Source organism: Dama dama, chromosome 7 (assembly GCF_033118175.1).
Source record: "Dama dama isolate Ldn47 chromosome 7, ASM3311817v1, whole genome shotgun sequence".
In the NCBI taxonomy this organism is placed as follows: Eukaryota; Metazoa; Chordata; class Mammalia; order Artiodactyla; family Cervidae; genus Dama; species Dama dama.
In genome coordinates this window covers 31,459,005-31,479,145 of record NC_083687.1, presented here as the reverse complement: position 1 = coordinate 31,479,145, position 20,141 = coordinate 31,459,005, and the positions used below count along the sequence as shown (strand labels likewise).

The window sequence follows — 20,141 nt, the reverse complement described above, 5'->3', positions numbered from 1 at the left end:
ACACTTTCTAACACCATACACAGAAATAAACTCAAAATGGATTAAGGATCTAAACATAAGACCAGAAATTATAAAATTCCTAGAGGAAAACATAGGAGAAACACGCTCTGACATAAATCACAGCAGGATCCTCTATGACCCACCTCCCAGAGTATTGGAAGTAAAAGCAAAAATAAACAAATGGGACCTAATTAAACTTAAAAGCTTCTGCACAACAAAGGAAACTATAAGCAAGGTGAAAAGACAGCCTTCAGAATGGCAGAAAATAATAACAAATGAAGCAACTGACAAAGAATTAATCTCAAAAATACACAAGCAACTCCTGCAGCTCAATAAATGACCCAATCAAAAAATGGGCCAAAGAACCAAACAGACATTTCTCCAAAGAAGACATACAGATGGCTAACAAACACATGAAAAGATGCTCAACATCACTCATTTTCAGAGAAATGCAAATGAAAACCACAATGAGGTACCGTTTCACGCCAGTCAGAATGGCTGCTATCCAAAAGTCTACAAACAATAAATGCTGGAGAGGGTGTGGAGAAAAGGGAACTCTCTTACACTGTTGGTGAGAATGCAAACTAGTACAGCCACTATGGAGAACAGTGTGGAGATTCCTTAAAAAACTGGAAATAGAACTGCCATATGACTCAGCAATCCCACTGCTGGGACATACACACCAAGGAAACCAGAATTGAAAGAGACATGTGTACCCCAATGTTCCTCGCAGCACTGTTTATAATAGCCAGGACATGGAAGCAACCTAGATGTCCATGGGCAGATGAATGGATAAGAAAGCCATGGTACATATATACATTGGAATATTACTCAGCCATTAAAAAGAATACAGTTGAATCAGTTCTAATGAGGTGGATGAAACTGGAGCCTATTATACAGAGTGAAGTAAACCAGAAAGAAAAAAACCAATACAGTATACTAACACATATATATAGAATCTAGAAAGATGGTAATGATAACCCTGTATGTGAGACGGCAAAAGAGATGCAGATGTATTGAACAGTCTTTTGGACTCTGTGGGAGAGGGCGAGGGTGGGATGATTTTGGAGAATGGCATTGAAACATGTATATATTCATACGTGAGATGAATCTCCAGTCCAGGTTCGATGCATGAGACAGGGAGCTCAGGGCTGGTGCACTGGGATGACCCAGAGGGATGGGATGGGGAGGGAGGTGGGAAGGGGGTTCAGGATGGGGAACACATGTACACCCATGGCAGATCCATGTCAATGTATGGCAGAACCACTACAATATTGTAAAGTAATTAGCCTCCAATTAAAATAAATAAATTTATATTAAAAAACTCAAAATAAATAAATAAAATAATATAAAAAATGTGAGGTTTTATGACAGAGTTTGAAATTGGATGTGAATCCTAGAACTAATTTTAATAGTTTCAACTTTTACTGATACAGATTCTAAGCATCAAAACTATACTCACATTGTTAATCAAGTTGCTTTCCAGTCTAGAAATACAAATTTTTTCTTTTTCATCCTGATTCTTGCACAGTTTCAAAAAACATTCCTGGCTATTCCCATTATGCATGAAAATGTTTCCATGTTATAGTTCATTATTAATATCACTTTCTTGTTCTCTCACTGATTCAAAGGGCTCATGTTTTTGATATGTATGAAGAACATTAAGAAATCCACACATTTTGTCCATATATTTTATTTATTTTAGGATTTAATGATACATTCTTTGGCTAAAAATACAAAACTTTGCAACGTGTTTGTTAGAGTAACAATGTGCTGTTAAAGAATTAGTAGCGGATTCCATGGTGGCTCAGATGGTAAAACCTCTGCCTGCAGTGTGGGAGACCCGGGTTCGATCCCTGGGTTGGGACGAACCCCTGGAGAAGGAAATGGCAACCCACTCCAGTACTCTTGCCTGGAAAATACCACGAACAGAGGAGTCTGGTCCATGGGGTTGCAAACAGTCGGACACGACTGAGCGACTTCACTTTCTTTCTAGATAAATGGAAGTTGATAAACTTATGATACTAATAGTTGGTCTAAGGTGTAGAGAGCCTCACACTGAATGCACAGTGGCACCAGGCTGACCACTTAGATGTGCCCAGTCTTGCAGAGAGTGATGAAATATTTCTTAGGTGCCATGGTCATAGGAAGTCCACTGATGAATGCTTGTCATGGTATTTCATGATTAACTTGAAATAATTAGTTTTTATTGTAATTCATAGTACATTTGTTTAATGTTTACAACTACTATTTCAGTATGTATCAACCAAAATAGAATGATTTTCTAATACATTTCCACAGAATGCCCTTACTGGTGAGTATTAGCCAAGAATTACCATTGTCTAGGAATATGAAGGGAGAAGGCAATGGCACCCCACTCCAGTACTCTTGCCTGGAAAATTCCACGGATGGAGGAGCCTGGTAGGCTGCTGTCCATGGAGTCGCTGAGTCGGACACGACTGAGTGACTTCACTTTCACTTTTCACTTTCCTGCATTGGAGAAGGAAATAGCAACCCATTCCAGTGTTCTTGCCTGGAGAATCCCAGGAACAGAGGAGCCTGGTGGGCTGCTGTCTATGGGGTCGCACAGAGTCGGACACGACTGAAGTGACATAGCAGCAGCAGCAGCAGCAGCAACAGCAGGAATATGAGGAACTTGACATATTTTGCAAAAAGAACATCTAACATGATCTGTGAACATATGAGGCTACAGTGAGTTATTAAAGAAACCTTTATATAACCTATCTCAATAGTTAAATAATTTCATTTGATGTCTGCTAACTCTCACTTGCAAGTGAATACACTCCTCATGAGGTTGCCCAGTGCCCCCTTTACATCCTTATTCCTCAGAGTGTAGATGAAAGGGTTGAGTGCAGGAGTCACCACTCCATAGAAGAGAGCCATGAACTTGGGCTGGTCCCTTGAGATGGAGGAGGGGGGCTGAAGGTACATGCTAATGGCTGGGCCATAAAATAAGAAAACTACTATGAGATGGGAGGAACACGTCCCAAAGGCTTTTTTCCTTCCCTCCAAAGATTTAATCTTAAATACAGCATGTCCAATGCAAGCATAGGAAATAAGAATTAAGCACAGTGGTACAGCTAAGAAAAAAATGCATACCACAGAGAGTGTGAGCTCATTAGCACCCTTTTCACCACAGGCAGTCTTTATCAGAACAGGAATCTCACATACCAAGTGGTCCAGGGTATTGTGACCACACAGTGGTAACTGTAATGTGACAGTGGCCTCTGAGACAGCATAGGTCATTCCACTCAGCCACACGGTGGCCACTAATAAGATACAGACGCGCTGATTCATGATGAGGGTGTAGTGTAGAGGCTTGCAGATGGCCACGTAGCGATCAAAAGACATAACAGCCAAAAGCAGACATTCTGTGCCCCCCATTATGTGGAAGAAATAAAGCTGAACTGCACACCCCATATAGCTGATAGTCTTCTTAGACGTTCCCAGGTTAAAGAGCATCTGAGGGACAATGCTTGTGGTGTAGCACATGTCCAAAAAGGAGAGGTTGGTGAGGAAGAAATACATGGGGCTGTGCAGACGGGGTTCTAATTTGGACACCAGAATGATGGCTATGTTTCCCATCATGGCCATGGGGTATGTTATAAGCAGAATAATGAATACAGGAAGCTCTAGCCAAGGACGGTCAGCAAAGCCTAGTAGAATAAACTCTTCAGGATGGCTTTTGTTAATTAGTTCCATTATCTTCATTTTTGTTTCACCTATAGCAGGGAAGTGGCAGGGAAGGTAGAAATATTTTGAGAAATGACAAAACACAGTTATGCAGTGTGTGTAATTAGGTATCAAGTCATAGGAGATTGGATACAGTAACTTGGGAAGGGAGATAATTAAATTAATGTGATACCAGGTGACTTAATTAAAGTCACCAGGTGACTTTATTTTCATAACTACAAAATAAAGGCAACTACCTTAAACAAATAACCTTGCTGAAGGTCAATTTCCTACTCTGTTTAATAAATATGAGAGTAACTATGTCTTTGGGCTATGGTGAGGATTAAATATGTGACTGTTGTTCTGATACTCCAAAGTAATGGTTTTCATACTTTGCTTGTGAAGATTTTAGCTGAAGAGACTGTTACCATGATTCCTATCTCCAGGTGTCTGATAGAGTATATGTGGCATGGAGTCCAGGAGTCAGATGGGTCATTATCAGAAATACTGCTGCAAGACATTACTGAAATATTGAGAAGATTAAAAGCATTGACGTAGTTATAGGAGAAGACCAGACTGGAGACAACCTAGGAAGCCTTATCAGGACAGCCTTGTTCAGAATTTATGGTTATCAGGGAGGGAAGAGTTGGTTGAAGGGATAGTTAGGGAATTTGGGATTGACATGTACATACAGCTATATTTAAAATGGATAATCAACAAGGACCTACTGTTATAGCACAGGGAATTCTGCTCAATATTATGTAACAACCTAAATAAAAAAAGCATTTGAAAAAGAATAGATATGTGAATATGTATAACTGAATCACCTTGCTGTAGAGTAGAAACTAACACAACCTTGTAAATCATCTATACTCTAATATAAAATAAAAAGCTAGGAAAAAAAAGCTTATTCAGATTCAGATATATTATTATAGTTGAATAATTATATCTTTCCTATGGGAACTAGGACTTGCTTCCCTTGTGGCTCAGCTGGTAAAGAATCCACCTGCAATGTGAGAGACCTGGGTTCAATCCCTGGGCTGGTAAGATCCCCTGGAGAAGGGAAAGTCTACCCACTCCAGTATCCTGGCCTGGAGAATTCCATGGACTGTACAGTCCATGGGGTTGCAAAGAGTCGGATATGACTGAGTGACTTTCACTTCACTTCATGGGAATTAAGAAGGCTTATTTTATTCAAATCCATCTTAGTAATTTAGAATTGAGCAAGAAATTTAAGCACGTCAATTTCCTGAAGTATATAATGAGAGAATTTTGCTATGTAGTATGTTTTTCCATACTCAAAAATTTGTTTTTGAATGTAAATTTCCTTGCATAGCTACTTAGTTCAAACTGGGCATTTGATTTTTCACGTTAAATTTTAATTATCTATCTTCTATGAATTTTTCTTCAGTGAGTGAACTTATCCTGTTTTTATATAAGAGTTTGGATGGTTATCAATGATTCACATAATTGCATATAACTACAAACAACCTTTAAGGCCAGGAAACTGATGTCAGGAGGAAATTGCAATTCAGGATTGGAGACATTATTCATAGGCATGTGACATTATTCATAGGCATAAAGTACTTCATATACTCACGACATAATGCCCTCCATTTCTTAAAGATTTTGACTGTGCTGTGCAACTTGGGAGATCTCATCTCAGTTCCCCCACCAGGAATTGAACCTGGACCACAGCAATAAAAATGCATTATCCTAAGTGCTATAACCACTAGACAATCAGGGAACTTCTCCTTCTCTCTCGCTCTCTCTTTTTTTTTTATAAGCTATGCGGCACATGTGACAACAAAATCAACTAGTTGAGTAAAGCAGTTTTTGAGAAAATTTAAAAAGTAAAGTGAATTTTTGTTTATCCTTTTTTCCCTGTTTAGTGTTAAACTGTGTTTCATGAAATCTATTATCTCCTGTAAGACAAAAAATAATCAGATAGGAAATTAAAGTAGTGTATACCAGTGACAAAATTCCGAGTTACTCTGCCAATTAATAATTGATTCAATGGAAACAGAATTATACTTGCAAAGCATAGTTTTCACATGCTTTATTTCATCGAATCCTCAAAGCCATCTTGTGAGCTGTCTGTCACACAAAGCTACTCAGGGCTAAGATGTGAATATGGCCCTTTGTTTACACACTAACTCTAGACTGGATGTGTATAATACAGTAATAAAATAATAATTCCAACTCATCCTGAAAGAGCTCTATGCACCAAACACTACAGTAAACATTTTACACCCATTAAATCTTTAGTACCTAGCCCCAAACCCTATGACAAAGTAAGTTTTAGTACTCATATTTTAAGATGTTGTTAACCAGTCATTCTTATTGAGGTTCTAAATACCAAAAGGCAATTAATTCCTTAAATAGTGAGATAATGAGACTGTAAATTTAGAGTTTCAAGTTTCCAAGGAAAGCACATGTAGAGATATTTTCTAAGTGAGTATGTTTCCTACAACTTATTCAACCCTGACACTATTTAAGGTGTTAAAAGAGCATTTCAAACGTAGGAATATATCTTGACCTAAGTTCTGTTTATGGTGAAAGTTCTTTTGGTAGATGTATATGGAATAAAAGCATGGTATGAATTAATTTAGCTGTTAAAATAAATATTAAAAGAGGCAATCTGCCCACATTATTAAATAATTCCACCATATGACATCTATTGTCTATTTGGTTAACATTGTTATACTTACCTTCTTGTATTTTTTAACCATGGTTCATTTTTCAATTTTTTTAAAGAGTAATTTTAGTCTTGATCCTCCATGAATTCTTCCATAATTTTTTCTAACTCTAATGACAGTGTTCAGCCAAGTATAATCTCAACAATTGTATTAAATTTGTATTATTTGGAATTTTATATATATTATTCACCTTAGCAAGTGAAGTTTTGTTTGTTAATGGTGATCACCCCAGAGCCTCCTTCATTTCTCCATATATTTTCCAGGAGATACTACAAAAGTTGTCCTAAATAATGTGATTCTCTTTTCATGTATATTTACACTGTATAATTCTTTCTTAGGTAACTAATCTTTTCCATATCATTCTCATGATATTTTGTTATTTTTAGTTCTTGTATTCCAAGGATTTTTATCCTACTTTTTGATATACTTTCAGTGATTTTTCATCACTATTTTCCCTTGGAGATAAATAGGGATCTATTTAGCTTCCACTATTTAAACCAGTGTTAAAAGTCACCTTACCAGAGTACCAGCCTATTCCTTTTGACTTCTCCTTTATATCTCCACTAACATTTTCATTCTGGTGTGTCTTACTTGTGCATCATTTGTATCCCACATTATTTTCTTTGTATTTGTAGTGATTTTTAAGTTTATATATAGGGAAAGATTGTAGAAGAAAGAAAAGTTTTTATCTGATATCAAAGCATCTGGATGAAACATGTGGACATGTCAATCTATCAAGTTCTGACTACATATTAAAAAATATGCACATGATGGAATGAAAGCTACACACTTCACTCAAGTGTTTAATATCTGTCAGATTGGTATTTATTAAAATTTACATGATTTTAAGGTTGGTTTATGGAGAAGGCAATGGCACCCCACTCCAGTACTCTTGCCTAGAAAATCCCATGGATGGAGGAGCCTGGTAGGCTGCAGTCCTTGGGGTCATGAAGAGTCAGACATGACTGAGCAACTTCACTTTCACTTTTCACTTTCATGCATTGGAAAAGGACATGGCAACCCACTCCAGTGTTCTTGCCTGGAGAATCCCAGGCACGGTGAGCCTGGTGGGCTGCCGTCTATGGGGTTGCACAGAGTCGGACACGACTGAATTGACTTAGCAGCAGCAGCGAGGTTGGTTTAAGTCGAAGACTGAGATTGATTACAAAGATAAATCTAGGTGCTTTCTATAGGTATCAAACTAGATACTTCGGAAGTTTTAGAGAAGGCTCCTGGAAATGAAATGCCCTCTGCTTTTCCTACATATATTAGTTACTTTGAAGTAAACACATTCCAACCTTCTCTAAGAATGGGTAGTCTTTAAAACAAGTGTCTTTTTACTCACCTTATTTTGATAAATATAATTTAATAAAAAGGAATTATGGAGGCACACATGAATTTTCAAACTTTCAGAGAAGGACAGAGAAACTATAGTGTATCTAAGCATAAGTGTGTCTAAACTATAGAATGTCCAAGCATTACCTTCAGAAGTGTGAGTTTTTCACGTGACACAATGCTGCCAAAAAGGAAAAAAGTCCAGAATAGGAAGACAGTAGTAGTTAATATCAAGAATGCTTTGCAGGTATGCTTTTTGTATTATATTCCTAAGACTCTTGGGCATTCTTTACAAACAACTCGTTTATGCTTATCCCAGATGAGTTAGCAGACAAAGTTCCTTGGGGACTGAGTTCTCCATGGAAATGCGTCTTATGTATAATTAGTTATCTACTGAATTGGGGTTGGTAGCAAGAGTCCTCTACTACTAGATTTGTTTTTTTTTCCCCCATTTATTTTTTATTAGTTGGAGGCTAATTACTTTACAATATTGTAGTGGTTTTTGTCATACATTGACATGAATCAGCCACGGATTTACATGTATTCCCCGTCCCGATACTTGTATTCCCCATCCCGATAGATTTGTTTTAAAATAAACTCATTTCTTGACACACTGGAAACTATTTTTATGTTATTTTATTTTTAAAATTTTATTGTCATGATTTTTAATTGAAGCACAATTGACAGCAACATTATAGTATTTTCAATTGCACAACATACTGATTTGATGTTTGTATATGTGGCAAAATGATCACAGTAAGTCTAATTACCATTTGTCACTATGCGTGCATGCTGTCACTTCAGTCGTGTCTGACTCTTTGCAATCCTATGGACTGTAGCTTGCCAGGCCACTCTGTCCGTGGGTTTCTTCAGGCAAAAATACTGGAGTGGATTGCCATGCCCTGTTCCAGGGGATCGTCCTGACCCAGGGATCGAACCCGCATCTCTTACATCTCTTGCATTGGCAGGTGGGTTCTTTACCACTAGTGACAGCTGGGAAGCCCCTTTGTCACTATACAGTGTTACATATTTACCCCAGAATTTTTAAGATTTACTTTTGTAGCAACTTACTTACAGATTTGTAATGCAATATTATTAACTATAGTCACCATGGTATAATAGCGGCACATTACATTTTTTTTTGTTTTGTTTTTTTCATTTGTTTCTTGATTCCACATGTAAATAAAATCATATGGCATATGTCTTTGCCTAACTTATTTCATTTACCATAATGTTCTCAAGTTCCATCCATGTTTTCTCAAGTGGCAAGATTTCATTTTTTGCTACTCCATTGTATATATGTGACACATCCTCTTTATCCATTCATCCATCAGTGGTTAACTTAGGCAATTTCCATATCCTGGCTATTGTAAATAATGCTGCAGTTAATGTACAGGTGCATATCTTTTTGAATAGTGTTTTCATTTTCTCCAGATAAATACTAAGAAGTGGAATTGCTGGATGATAAGATAGTTATATCTTTAATTGTTTGAGGAAACTTCACACTATTTTCAATAATGGCTACACCAGTTTTTATTCCCATGAATAGTGTACTAGGGTTCTCTTTTTTTCACCTCCTTACCAATACTTGTTATTTTTAATCCATTTGATAATAGCTGTTCTGATAGGTGTGAGGTGATATCTCATTGTAGTTTTGATAGGCATTTCCTTAATTGTTAGTGATGTTGAACACTTTTTCATGTGCCTGTATACCATCTATGTCTTCTTTAGAAAAAGGTCTATTTAGAACTTCTGCCCATTTTGCAATCTAATTGTATGAATTCTTTTTTTATTTTGGATATTAATCCCTTTTTAAATATATAATTAGAAAATATATTCTCCCATTCTGTAGGTTGCCTTTTTATGTTGTTCATGGTTTTCTTTGTTGTGCAGAAGATTTTTAATTTGATGTACTCTCATTTGTTTATTTTTGCTTCTCTTGTCATTACGTTTGAATTCAGAACCACCCAAAAAATCACCAGTGGCAATATCAAGGATTATTTCTTTTTAGCTCTGCCATTGCTTTTTATAGGGATTGCATTGAATTTGCAGATTGCCTTGTGTAATGTGGACATTTTAACAATATTCTCCCAATCCATAAGCACAGAATATCTTTACATCTGTTTGTGTCTTTTTCAGTTTTTTCATTAGTGTTTTATAGTTTTCAGTATAAGTCTTTTACCTTCTTAGTTAAATTTATCTCTAGGCATTTTATTCTTTTGATGCAATTGTAAATGGAATTGTTTTCTTGATTTCTTTTTCTGATAGTTTGTTGTTGGATAATAAATTTAAATAATATACTATTAGTACAAAACTAGCTTGAATAAGTGATTCTAGAGAATTTATATCTGAGTTCTTTGAATATCTTACTTTGTTCATTTGTAGACTATCTTACCTAAAATTTAACTATTTCTGGCCATAAAATAAAGGAGCATAAAAATCAGTTCAAGAGAGAAGAAAAAGAAAATCATTAAGTGGTCTTTCATGTGAGGAGGAATCAAGTGATACTTAAAAAATACCTTCAGGAGATCAAGATGGTGGAGTGGGAGGGCACGGGGCTCACCTTTCTCAGAAACACATCAAAACATAATGACATATGCAGGGACTCTTGCTCAAATTGACCTGGGGACAGCAGAACAGCTCTACTATAACCACGGCTATAATGAAAGATTCATATGCAATTGGGTAGGAAGAGAGAAGCAGTTTGGTTGGGACTCACATCCCTAGGAGGAGACATGAAAGAAGAGGGGGATATCACAGGCTTGGGTACCCTCTCTGGGGAGCAAGGTGCTAAGGCTCATATTAGGCACCTCAACCCTGGGGTCTGACACCAGGAAGAGGAGACCCCTCAGCTGGTTTGAAAACCAGTGGAGCTTACTGGAGTAAGAAACAGAGACTCTGCTCTTGAAGAGTGCAGACACTATCATGCTTACTCCCAATCTAGAGCAGAGACTGCATGTTGAAACCTTTCTGGGCTCTGGCTGACTTGCCAGAACCACCCCAGCATGTGCAGGAGCCTCCACTGGGTTCCTGCACCAGGCCTTCTTAGGCTAGTGCTATTCCCCACTGAGGAGGAGATGTCTATTGGCAATGAGAGTGAACACACCGGATGGGAGCTGAGACATCTCAGTTCACTGGCCCTGCCTGTGAGCAGGGTAGAGGCAGCCATTATCAGCTTGCAAGTCCCTAGGGGAAGATGGAGCTTCCTTCAGACTAATTTCAGACCCAGCTGTCCCAGCAAAGACACTGGGCACACAAAAACTGCATAGGGATGCTCCCATATAAGCACGTGGCTCAAAGACCTGGATAGGTAACGATTTCATTTAATTTTGAAGAGACAGAGAAAGTTAAAATGAGAAAACAGAAGAATAGGTTTCAAATGAGAGAACAAGAAGCAACTGAAAAACCCTAATGAAACAGATAATTTACCTGATAAAGTTTCAAAGCATTTGCAATAAGAATGCTAACTGTACTGGGGAAAAATTGATGAATGCAGTGAAAATTTTACCAAACTAGAAAATAGGAAAAGCCTTAGTTATAATGTCCATTTTGTCTGATATGAGTATTGCTACCCCTTCTTTCTTGTTTCCATTTGCATGAAATATCTTTCTCCATTCCCTTACTTTCAATCTGTGTGTGTCTTTAGCTCTGAAGTTAGTCTCTTGTAGGCAGCATATAGCTGGGTCTTGTTTTGTTATCCAATCATCCACCATGTTTTATCACTGGAGCATTTAGTCCATTGACATTTAAAGTAATTATTGATGGGTAAGTATTTATTGCTATTTTATTATTTTCTGGTTGTTTTGGTAGTTATTCTCTGTTCTTTTCTTCTTTTATTATTTTCTATTGATTTTTTAGCTAGTATTCTTCTGTTCTTTTCTCCCTTGTTTTTGTGTATCTATTGTAGGTTTTTGATTTGTCATTACTATGGCTTCTATATCTATATCTACTTGTTTTAAACTGGTAGTCATTTAAGTTCAAACACTTTCTGAAAGATCTATAGTTTTTACTCCTTTTCTCCTTATTTTGTGTTTTGGATATTATATTTTATACCTTCATGTTAATCATGTAATGTTTATTGTAGTTACAGTTATTTTATAATTTTTTGTTTTTTAATCTCTATATGTAAGTAGTTAATATTCTGCTTTTACTGTATAATTGCCTTTCTTATTGGGATTTTTCTCTTTCCTATAGATTCCTATTTGTTTTCCATTTAAGAGATGACCCTTTAGCATTTCTTTTAGGGTAGATTTAGTTGTGATAAACTCTTTACTTGTCTAAGACGTTCTTTATCTCTCCTTCAACTCTAAATGATAATCTTGCTCAATAGAATATCCTAGTTGTAGGTTTTTCCCTTTCAGCACTTTGAATATGTCATACCACTCCCTATGACCTGCAAAGTTTCTGCAGAAAAACCAACTGAGAACCCATAAGGATTCTCTTGTATATTACTCTTTTTTCCCCCCTTACTGTATTTGTAATACAATTCTCTCTTTTTCTTTAACCTTTGCCATTTTAATTATAATATGTCTTGGTATGGGGTCTGTTTGAGTTCAACTTTTTGGAATCCTCTGTCCTTTCTGTACCTGAATATTTGTTTCCTTCTCCATATTTTGGCAACTTTCATCCATAATCTCATCATGGATCCCCCCTTTTCCTTCTGTGAACCCTATAATGTGCATATTGGTGCACTTAATGTTGTCTCAGAGAGCTTTTAAACTGTTCTCAGTTTTTAAAATTTGCTTTTCTTTTTGCTGTTCTGATTGAGTGATTTCCATTATCCCTATCTTCCAGATCACTTATGAGTTCTTCTGTATCAATTAGCCACCTATTCATTCCTTTGACTGTTTTTTTTTTTTTTTTAATTTCAGCTTTTGAATTCTTCATTTCTGATTGAGTGTATTTTATGTTTCTAGTTCCATGCTAAAATTCTCACTGTGTTCATCTATTCTTTTCGTTAATTCAGTTAACATTCTTATTACTAGTGCTTTGAATTCTTTATCTGGTAAATTGTTTATTTCTGTTTCATTACTTTTTTTAGGGGTTTTCTCTTGCTCTTTTAATTGAAACCAGTTCCTCTGCCTTTTCATCTTGCTTCACTTTCTAAACCTCTATAAGTTTAGATAAAACAGTTACCTTTTGTGGTCTTACGTGAGTGTCACTCTGTGGGAATGTCCCTGTATGGATTGCATGTGTCTGATTTCTTTGGTGGAAGAACTGGATTTGACAAGGATACATGTCACTTCTTTCCTCAGGATTTACTAACAGCCATCACCTTAGTAGAAGATGGAGGGACTGAAGCTGGAGCTGGGTATGAAGTGGGAGTCCCCTCTGCTCATGACTGTCACCTCCTAATTGGGAGTGGGTTTTGACCCCAGGTTGCTGGAGCAGAACCCCTGAAGGTCTGAGCCCAAGCTGGCTCTTTTCCCTGGTGCTTTTTCCTGTCACGCACCAGGACTGTTGCCCCATAGTGGGGGAATCAAGGGAGGGCCCAAGCAGGCTCTTAGCTCGTGTTGGCAGTAGACAGATCTGGACTGTCCCTGATGCACTGCCTGGGTAGGGGCCAGCAAATATTTCCCTCACTCTGCTCAGATGCAGTCTTGGATCCAAGTCCCCTTTGTCTCTCATAGCCGATTATTCCCCCCCAACCTCTGCCACCTTACCCTTTTATGGAACCACACCACAGGGAAGGCAGGGCCCACATGGACACTTGGCATATACCAGTGTGTGAACTGTGGCAAACTGGCCACTGTCAGAGTTATGGGTTGTTTCTGGTGTGATGCTTGAGTAAGCTCCAGCAATGGCCACCACCGGACCCAATGCCAGCCTGGGACTGAGTCATCTCTGTGCCCCATTTTTGAGCTTTCTTCTTGGTCACGACACACCCAGATCCAGGGCTGCACTACAATGTGAATTAAGTGAGACTGAAGTGTTTTCTTGGCTTGGGTCAGGGCATGTGCAGAGGCTTTCTCCAGAAACCCTGCAGCCACTGGAGTAGTCTTCACTCCACCATCTTTGCCTTGCCTTGAGGGTAAGCTAGCGATGTGTACTTGTCACCAGCGGAGTCAAGCTTCCCACAGCCTTCCTGTTAGTTCCAGTGATTCTCTGGTCAGTCAAGAGGACTCGTCTGCCCTGTGTAGGACCCCAGGACTGGGTCACTCAATCTGTAGCTCCAACCACTCACTCCCTAGGGCATATCTCTGCCCATATTTTCTCCTTTTTTTTCTGAGTCCCCATCTGGGGCAGCCATCTCAAATGATTGATCTCCTGCTTTGAACTCTTTATCAGGTGAATTATCTCATTTCATTAGGTTTTTTTTTTCAGGTATGTTCTTTGTTTGAAACATATTACTTTGTCTTCTCATTTTGTTTAACTTTCTCTGTTGTTATCAAATTAGGTGAAATAGTTACCTATCTTGGTCTTGAGGCATCCTTAGGCATTCTGTGTGTGCCCAGGGGCTTCAGAAGGAGAACTGGATCTGAAGTGAGCATGGGCTGCATCTTCTCTCCATGTGTGCGGGCAGCCACCACCTTGGTGTGAGGTATGGCTGGTGTAGGAGGGGCTTGAGTCAGAGTCAGGCGGGAGTAAGCACCTCTCTTGTGCTCACCATCCTTTTGGAGGTGGGTTCAGGACCCAAGGGGCTAGACAAGGAGCTCGGACAGTTGGGTTTCTCCTGGGTATGATGGTTGTCTCTACCTTGGTTGAGTCCTTGCCTGGGCCTGAGGGCATGAGGTTGCACTTTTGGGCTGGTTTTACTTTTCCCCCAGTATGCATGCCTTGGTTGGAGGCTGGGTTGGGTCGAGAGCGGTTGGTGCCATGCCAATAAGGTGGCCTCATGCCCACCAGTGACAGTGTTCTCCTCCCTAGAACTAGTTTTGCTCCTCTCATGTGTGAGTATGGACACATACCCTGGCGATGGCTGCCTCGGACCTGGTCAGGGCATGACTGGGGTCCAAGCCAGCTCCTTTCCCCCTAAGTGTGGGTGTTCTCATTGGCAACAGCCTTGGCTACAGAGGAGAGCAACGCCAGGGCGAGAGGGGCTGGAGCTGGAGGCTGGTGTGGGCTGGGGTCTTGCTGGTGCAGTCCTGGCAAGCTGGCCAGAGCCCATGCAGTTTTCAGTCTGTAGCTTCTGCGCTGTGATCAGGAGTAAGCGTGACTGTGGGTGCTCTCTTAAGAGTGGAGTCTTGGTTTCTTTTTTTTTTTTTTTTTTTGAGTCTTGGTTTCTTATAGCTCTGATCTAAGCCCCATTGGTTTTCAAACCAGCTAAGGGGGGTTATTTTCCTGGTGTCAGATCCCAGGGCTGGAGTGCCTAATGTATGGCTGGAACCTCTCATTCCCAGGGAATTTTCTGAATATTTACTTAGTTATTTTTCCTCTATCTATTGTTTTCATCCAACTACCATTCCTGTTGTTTATATTTGGTTTCATGTGTTTATTCTCTAAATCATATGTTTTCTTGGATAATTTCTTATAGTTTCTTCTTTTTGTTTTTGGTTTGTTTGAGATAGTTTTAAATATTTACTTACCCATACTGATAATTTAGTTATCAACAGTAACAATTCAATTGTCAATTCTTTGTTGTATAATTTAGTTTTAGGAAACCAATGTTGAAAAATTTTATTGCACGTAAATGAGAGTTTCACTACTGATTGAAGTACTTAGCTGAATTTCATGGAATATTTAATTTTAAGGAAACCATATTGTCTAGGTATTCAATTTGGTATTGTTACATTTGCCTTAGTGTTTGCTAGGGGTTGTGTTTCTAATTTTTCTGCTTATGCATTTACAACTTTCTTTTAAAGCTTGGAGCATTTGAAATTCTTCAATCTTTTGGCAAATTGTCACCTATTTTGGAGGGGGAGGGTCAGCTTATACCTTTTCCCATATTTGAGATCCCTTTTGACCTCTGTCTCTAATGGATATCTCAATTTGTTTTTCTGATGATGGTCCTCACAAATTCTGCATGTACTTCAAAGTTAACTGAGACAGTTTCAAAAGATAATTTTCTGGACATGATTTCTTAAAATTCTGATATAGGAGGTCTGTAGAGGAGTCAGTCCTTAAAAGTTTAAGGATTGTAATGTGTGCCAAAGCTGAAAAACAGCCCTCTAGCAAGTACAACCAGGTGCATAAAATGTGCCTACACATGGGAAGATTTGTCACATAGAGATATTTTTAGAACATGTCTTTCAATACTAAGACACAATTTATATACACATAAATTTTAATATTTTAATAAATTTCATCTAAAATGTTGCACCATATGTTTATTTTATTTCTTATGATAGCTACATATTAAAAAGCTACATTTTAGGGAGAATTTTGAGAGGAGGTAAAATCAAAAGTGCTTTTAGAACAGGGACTCTTCCAAGCCCTATATGGAGTTTTGTGCTTCATACACTAAACTAGCTATGTTTATTCTCTTCTTTGATGGTACAATGAGACAAGAAGCCTCGTCATTGCCCTTTTCATGTCTTTGTTCCTTAAAGTATAAATAAAAGGATTAAGCATAGGAGTTACCAAACTGTAGAAAAGGGACATTAGTTTGTTCTTATCCTGGGAACTAGTAGAAGAAGGTTGCACATACATGCTAATTACTGGTCCATAGAAGAGAGATACAACAATAACATGAGAACTACATGTGTTAAAGGCCTTCTTCTTTCCCTCTGAGGACCGAATTCTGAGCACTGTAGCTACAATGAACCCGTAGGAGACAAGAATAAGTGACAAGGGAACCAGGGAATAGAAAGTGCCCACAATAGAGAGCATAGCTATATTGAATGTGGTGTCAGCACATGACATCTTGATCATCACTGGGACCTCACACAGGAAGTCATCTACCTTGTTGTTGCCACAAAGCGGCAGCTGGATGGTGAGGGATGACTGAAGCAAGGAGTTAGCCAAACCACTTAGCCATGCCATGACCACTAGGAAGATACAGAGTTGCTGTTGCATGATAACTGGGTACCTCAAGGGCTTGCAGATGGCCGCATAACGATCCAAGGACATCACAGCTAAGAGGATGCATTCAGTGGCTCCCAGGAAGTGAAACATATAAAACTGGGTCACACAGCCTCCATAAGTGATAGACTTATCTGGGCCCCAGAGGTTCAGCAGCAGTTGAGGGGTGGTGGTTGTAGTGAAACAAAGGTCCAGGAAGGAGAGGTTGGAAAGGAAGAAGTACATGGGGCTGTCAAGTTGAGGATCTACCCTGGACACCACAATAATCGAGATGTTTCCCACTAGTGTGCAGATGTAAGCAGCAAGCACTATTGTGAAGAGTGGCATTTCCAACCAGGGATGGTCAGAGAAGCCCAAGAGAATGAAAAACTTTGGGGTACTTGCATTGCCTGCATTCATGATTGTTGCTCTTGTTTGTGAATTTAAGTCAAAGGGAAGATTTGCATTTCAGTATTAAATATTCTTGATGGTCAATTTATTCAGTTAAATAACATGGGTTATGAAGGGATTTTTCTCTGTGATGAAACTCCAGTGATGTGATTTGATATTTGCAAGATGAAAAATTATGAGACAAAATGCCCCAAATAATGTTTTTGTAGTACACCTAAAGGGAAGACTAACAAATCTTGATATTTTACCTAGGAAATGAAATATAGCAAATTGTCATAGTTTAATTATTAGAGAAAGGGGTACTCACAATTGCTCTTATACTAGCGAAAATAACAAAATAGAAGACTGTTTCCCAAGAACCATACATGCTGACTTACTGCCTGTGTTCATTTCCTTCCTCCTTACTCAGTTGAGCTTCATCATTCTCTGGTTGAAGTTTTGAGTTGATTTCTGGGTAATTTCAGAATTCACTGGGCTCCAGCTGGATTCATCTGCTTTACACAGAAATAAGACATAGTGCTTTTCCTTAATCCTATGCCTCAAATCATAAAATGACTTTTGCCAAAGTAAAATTTTGTCATAAAAGGAAACGTACACCTAAAAGAAAATGATTCCTTGCAACATGTTCAGAGCTTAAAAAAACAAGACAGGCAATAATTGATTGTACAGACTGGCTATATAAGATTATTAAAGGTATCAGTTCTTAAAAATACAGTATGATATATATTAGTGCTTTTCATACTGAGTTGTAATCTATCACACATTTAACAGTTATATACCATTTTATTGATTTTATAATATTTGTTTCCATTACAAATGTGAGTATATGTATACATGTGTGACTGGGCTTATTATATAAAATATAAAACTTGCTTTAGGCAATGGTAAAATGTTTGAAAAAGCACTGGTGTAGTAGGATATGAAATCAGAAAACTGGATCCTTTTCACTGTAATGATTAACAAATGTATCATTTATACACTACTTAAATATTTGGAACCTCACTTATCTACCTTGCTGTGCTATTAGGATTAACCAATCCAATATGTGTGGCTACACTTCTGCAAGTAATACTTAATGTTTGGTTAGTTATTTTCATGAAATATAGTTTCCAGGTTGATTAGGAGTCCCTATCTTCTAATTAATTTTTCTTAGGTTGTATCCAAATATTAACACTGTACTTATCTCCACCAAAAGAAGTCTCATAAGATTTGCATTTTCTTCCCTTTCATTTCCACAAATTATTCATACCCCTTGGCTTTAACATGATGTTAATGATTTTAAGATTTTATGTCAGCACACATATATTTAAATTAATGAAAATTACCGCTAATGCAAACAGTATCTCTAGATTCATTTTTCCAAAATAGGAGCATTTAAATACTATTAATACTAAAGGTGCCAATTTACTTACATATTTTTTTAGTATTCAGCTTTGCACAAAAACTTGTACAAAATGATATAAATCAATCAAGCTAAACAGATCACAATTACTTACATATAATACTTTAAATCAATGTTGATATTCAACAGGAGTACTTCCCTTTATTGACATTGATATTTACTTTCCATCAGGATTAATTGGAGATAAGGACTGTATATTCTCTCTGTGTTCAGTACATTTACTTCTTATTGTAGGTCTTTACTTCTTATTGTAGGTCCTTAACATTATATATATATTTGACTTAAAGCATCTTAAATATGTTTAGATATGAAAACCCATTTTACTCTAAAATAATTGCTCAGGGAAGGTTCTTCCTCTTTATATAAAGCTGTGGGACATCTTCTCCATACAGGTAATAAACCTCAGTGGAAATCTCTTGGCAAGAAACATGATAGAAATTCCCTAACGGGTATACTACTTTCTTCTTGCCATAGTAAAATGAAATGATAAATTTTGGCATTTTTCTTGTTGAATGAATTTAGGAAAATGAATTTAGGACTAAGAATCCTAGAAAATGCAATCTACCTAAAAAATTTCATGAAAAATCTCCTTGGATAACAGAGAAGATTTAAGACAATTATTCTGGGGGTCAAGATACAATTTTCTTTTATTTTTTTTCCTCAGGATGTTATTTCTTGAGATTCCTGCAAATAATTTTATTTCTACACACAGAAAGAAGAGGTAGTCACCTTCTAATATTATATTTAAGGAACAAAAGGGTTCTTGTCTTCAAATATTTCTCCCATAGTAGCATGGTATAATATAGACTTTTAACCTGACCTAATGCTGGCTATGTTAAAGTTCTTTATTTGGTTTAAACAAAAAAATGTGTCATGAAGAAATTAATGTTTCAGTGTTTCATTCATTTATTTAAGCAATAAATATTTGTTGAATGCCTGCTATGTATCAGTCATTTTTCCTGTTGCTTCAAATATAACACTGAAAAAATTATAGACAAAAATTTGCTGTAATGAAACTTATTTGTAATAGAGAAGTAATAGATTGATGCTTATTTGCAGTATGTCAGTAAACTTGGCTCCAGAATTATTGAAATACTAGTGAAATAACTCACAAAAGGCAAACCAATATGTGGCAAAACAAGATTTTCATTGGTGGTTTTAAACAATTATCTACTTTTCACGTGTACAACATTATAATTTGACATCTGTATACACTAGAAAGTAATCACCATCAGAAGTCTACTTGCCGTTCATCATTTTACAGTTGACCCCCTTCACCCATTTTACTCATGTCCCAGTACACTTCCCTTCTGGTAACCACTAATTTATTCTTTGTACCTATAAGTTTATTTTTGTTTTGTTTGTTTTATTTTTTAGATTCCACATATGAGTGAAATCTTACAATAGAAATCTCTGTGCTTCCTATATCTGAATACCTGTTTCCTTCTTCAGGTTCAGGGAGGTTTCAGACCTAATTTTATTGAATACATTTTTGACTCCTTTCTCTCTCTCCTTTTTCTGAGACCCCTATATTATGAATGGTAATGTGCAGGATGTTGTCCCAGAGGTCTTATAAACTATTCTCATTTCAAACAAAATGGTTTTCTGTTTAAAAATTTTTTTTTCTGTCTAATTGGGTGATTTGCATTCATTTTTCCAGG

At 37.3% G+C, this 20,141-nt stretch overlaps 2 protein-coding genes across 2 annotated transcripts; both read right to left on the bottom strand.

The window, feature by feature from the left end:
* Positions 1 to 2,784: 2,784 nt before the first annotated feature.
* LOC133059125 (olfactory receptor 2B11-like) lies at positions 2,785 to 3,723 on the bottom strand. The gene has a single exon (XM_061146161.1). It carries the CDS (start codon positions 3,721 to 3,723, stop codon positions 2,785 to 2,787), a length of 939 nt encoding a protein of 312 aa, XP_061002144.1.
* A 12,419-nt stretch (positions 3,724 to 16,142) lies between these two features.
* On the bottom strand, positions 16,143 to 17,087 carry LOC133059289 (olfactory receptor 2B11-like). Its single transcript, XM_061146278.1, has one exon. It carries the CDS (start codon positions 17,085 to 17,087, stop codon positions 16,143 to 16,145), a length of 945 nt encoding a protein of 314 aa, XP_061002261.1.
* Between the last annotated feature and the right edge of the window lie 3,054 nt (positions 17,088 to 20,141).

Excerpts from the sequence above, each read along its gene's own strand:
- LOC133059289 (XM_061146278.1), bottom strand. The coding sequence starts at position 17,087 with ATGAATGCAGGCAATGCAAGTACCCCAAAGTTTTTCATTCTCTTGGGC.
- LOC133059125 (XM_061146161.1), bottom strand. The coding sequence starts at position 3,723 with ATGGAACTAATTAACAAAAGCCATCCTGAAGAGTTTATTCTACTAGGC.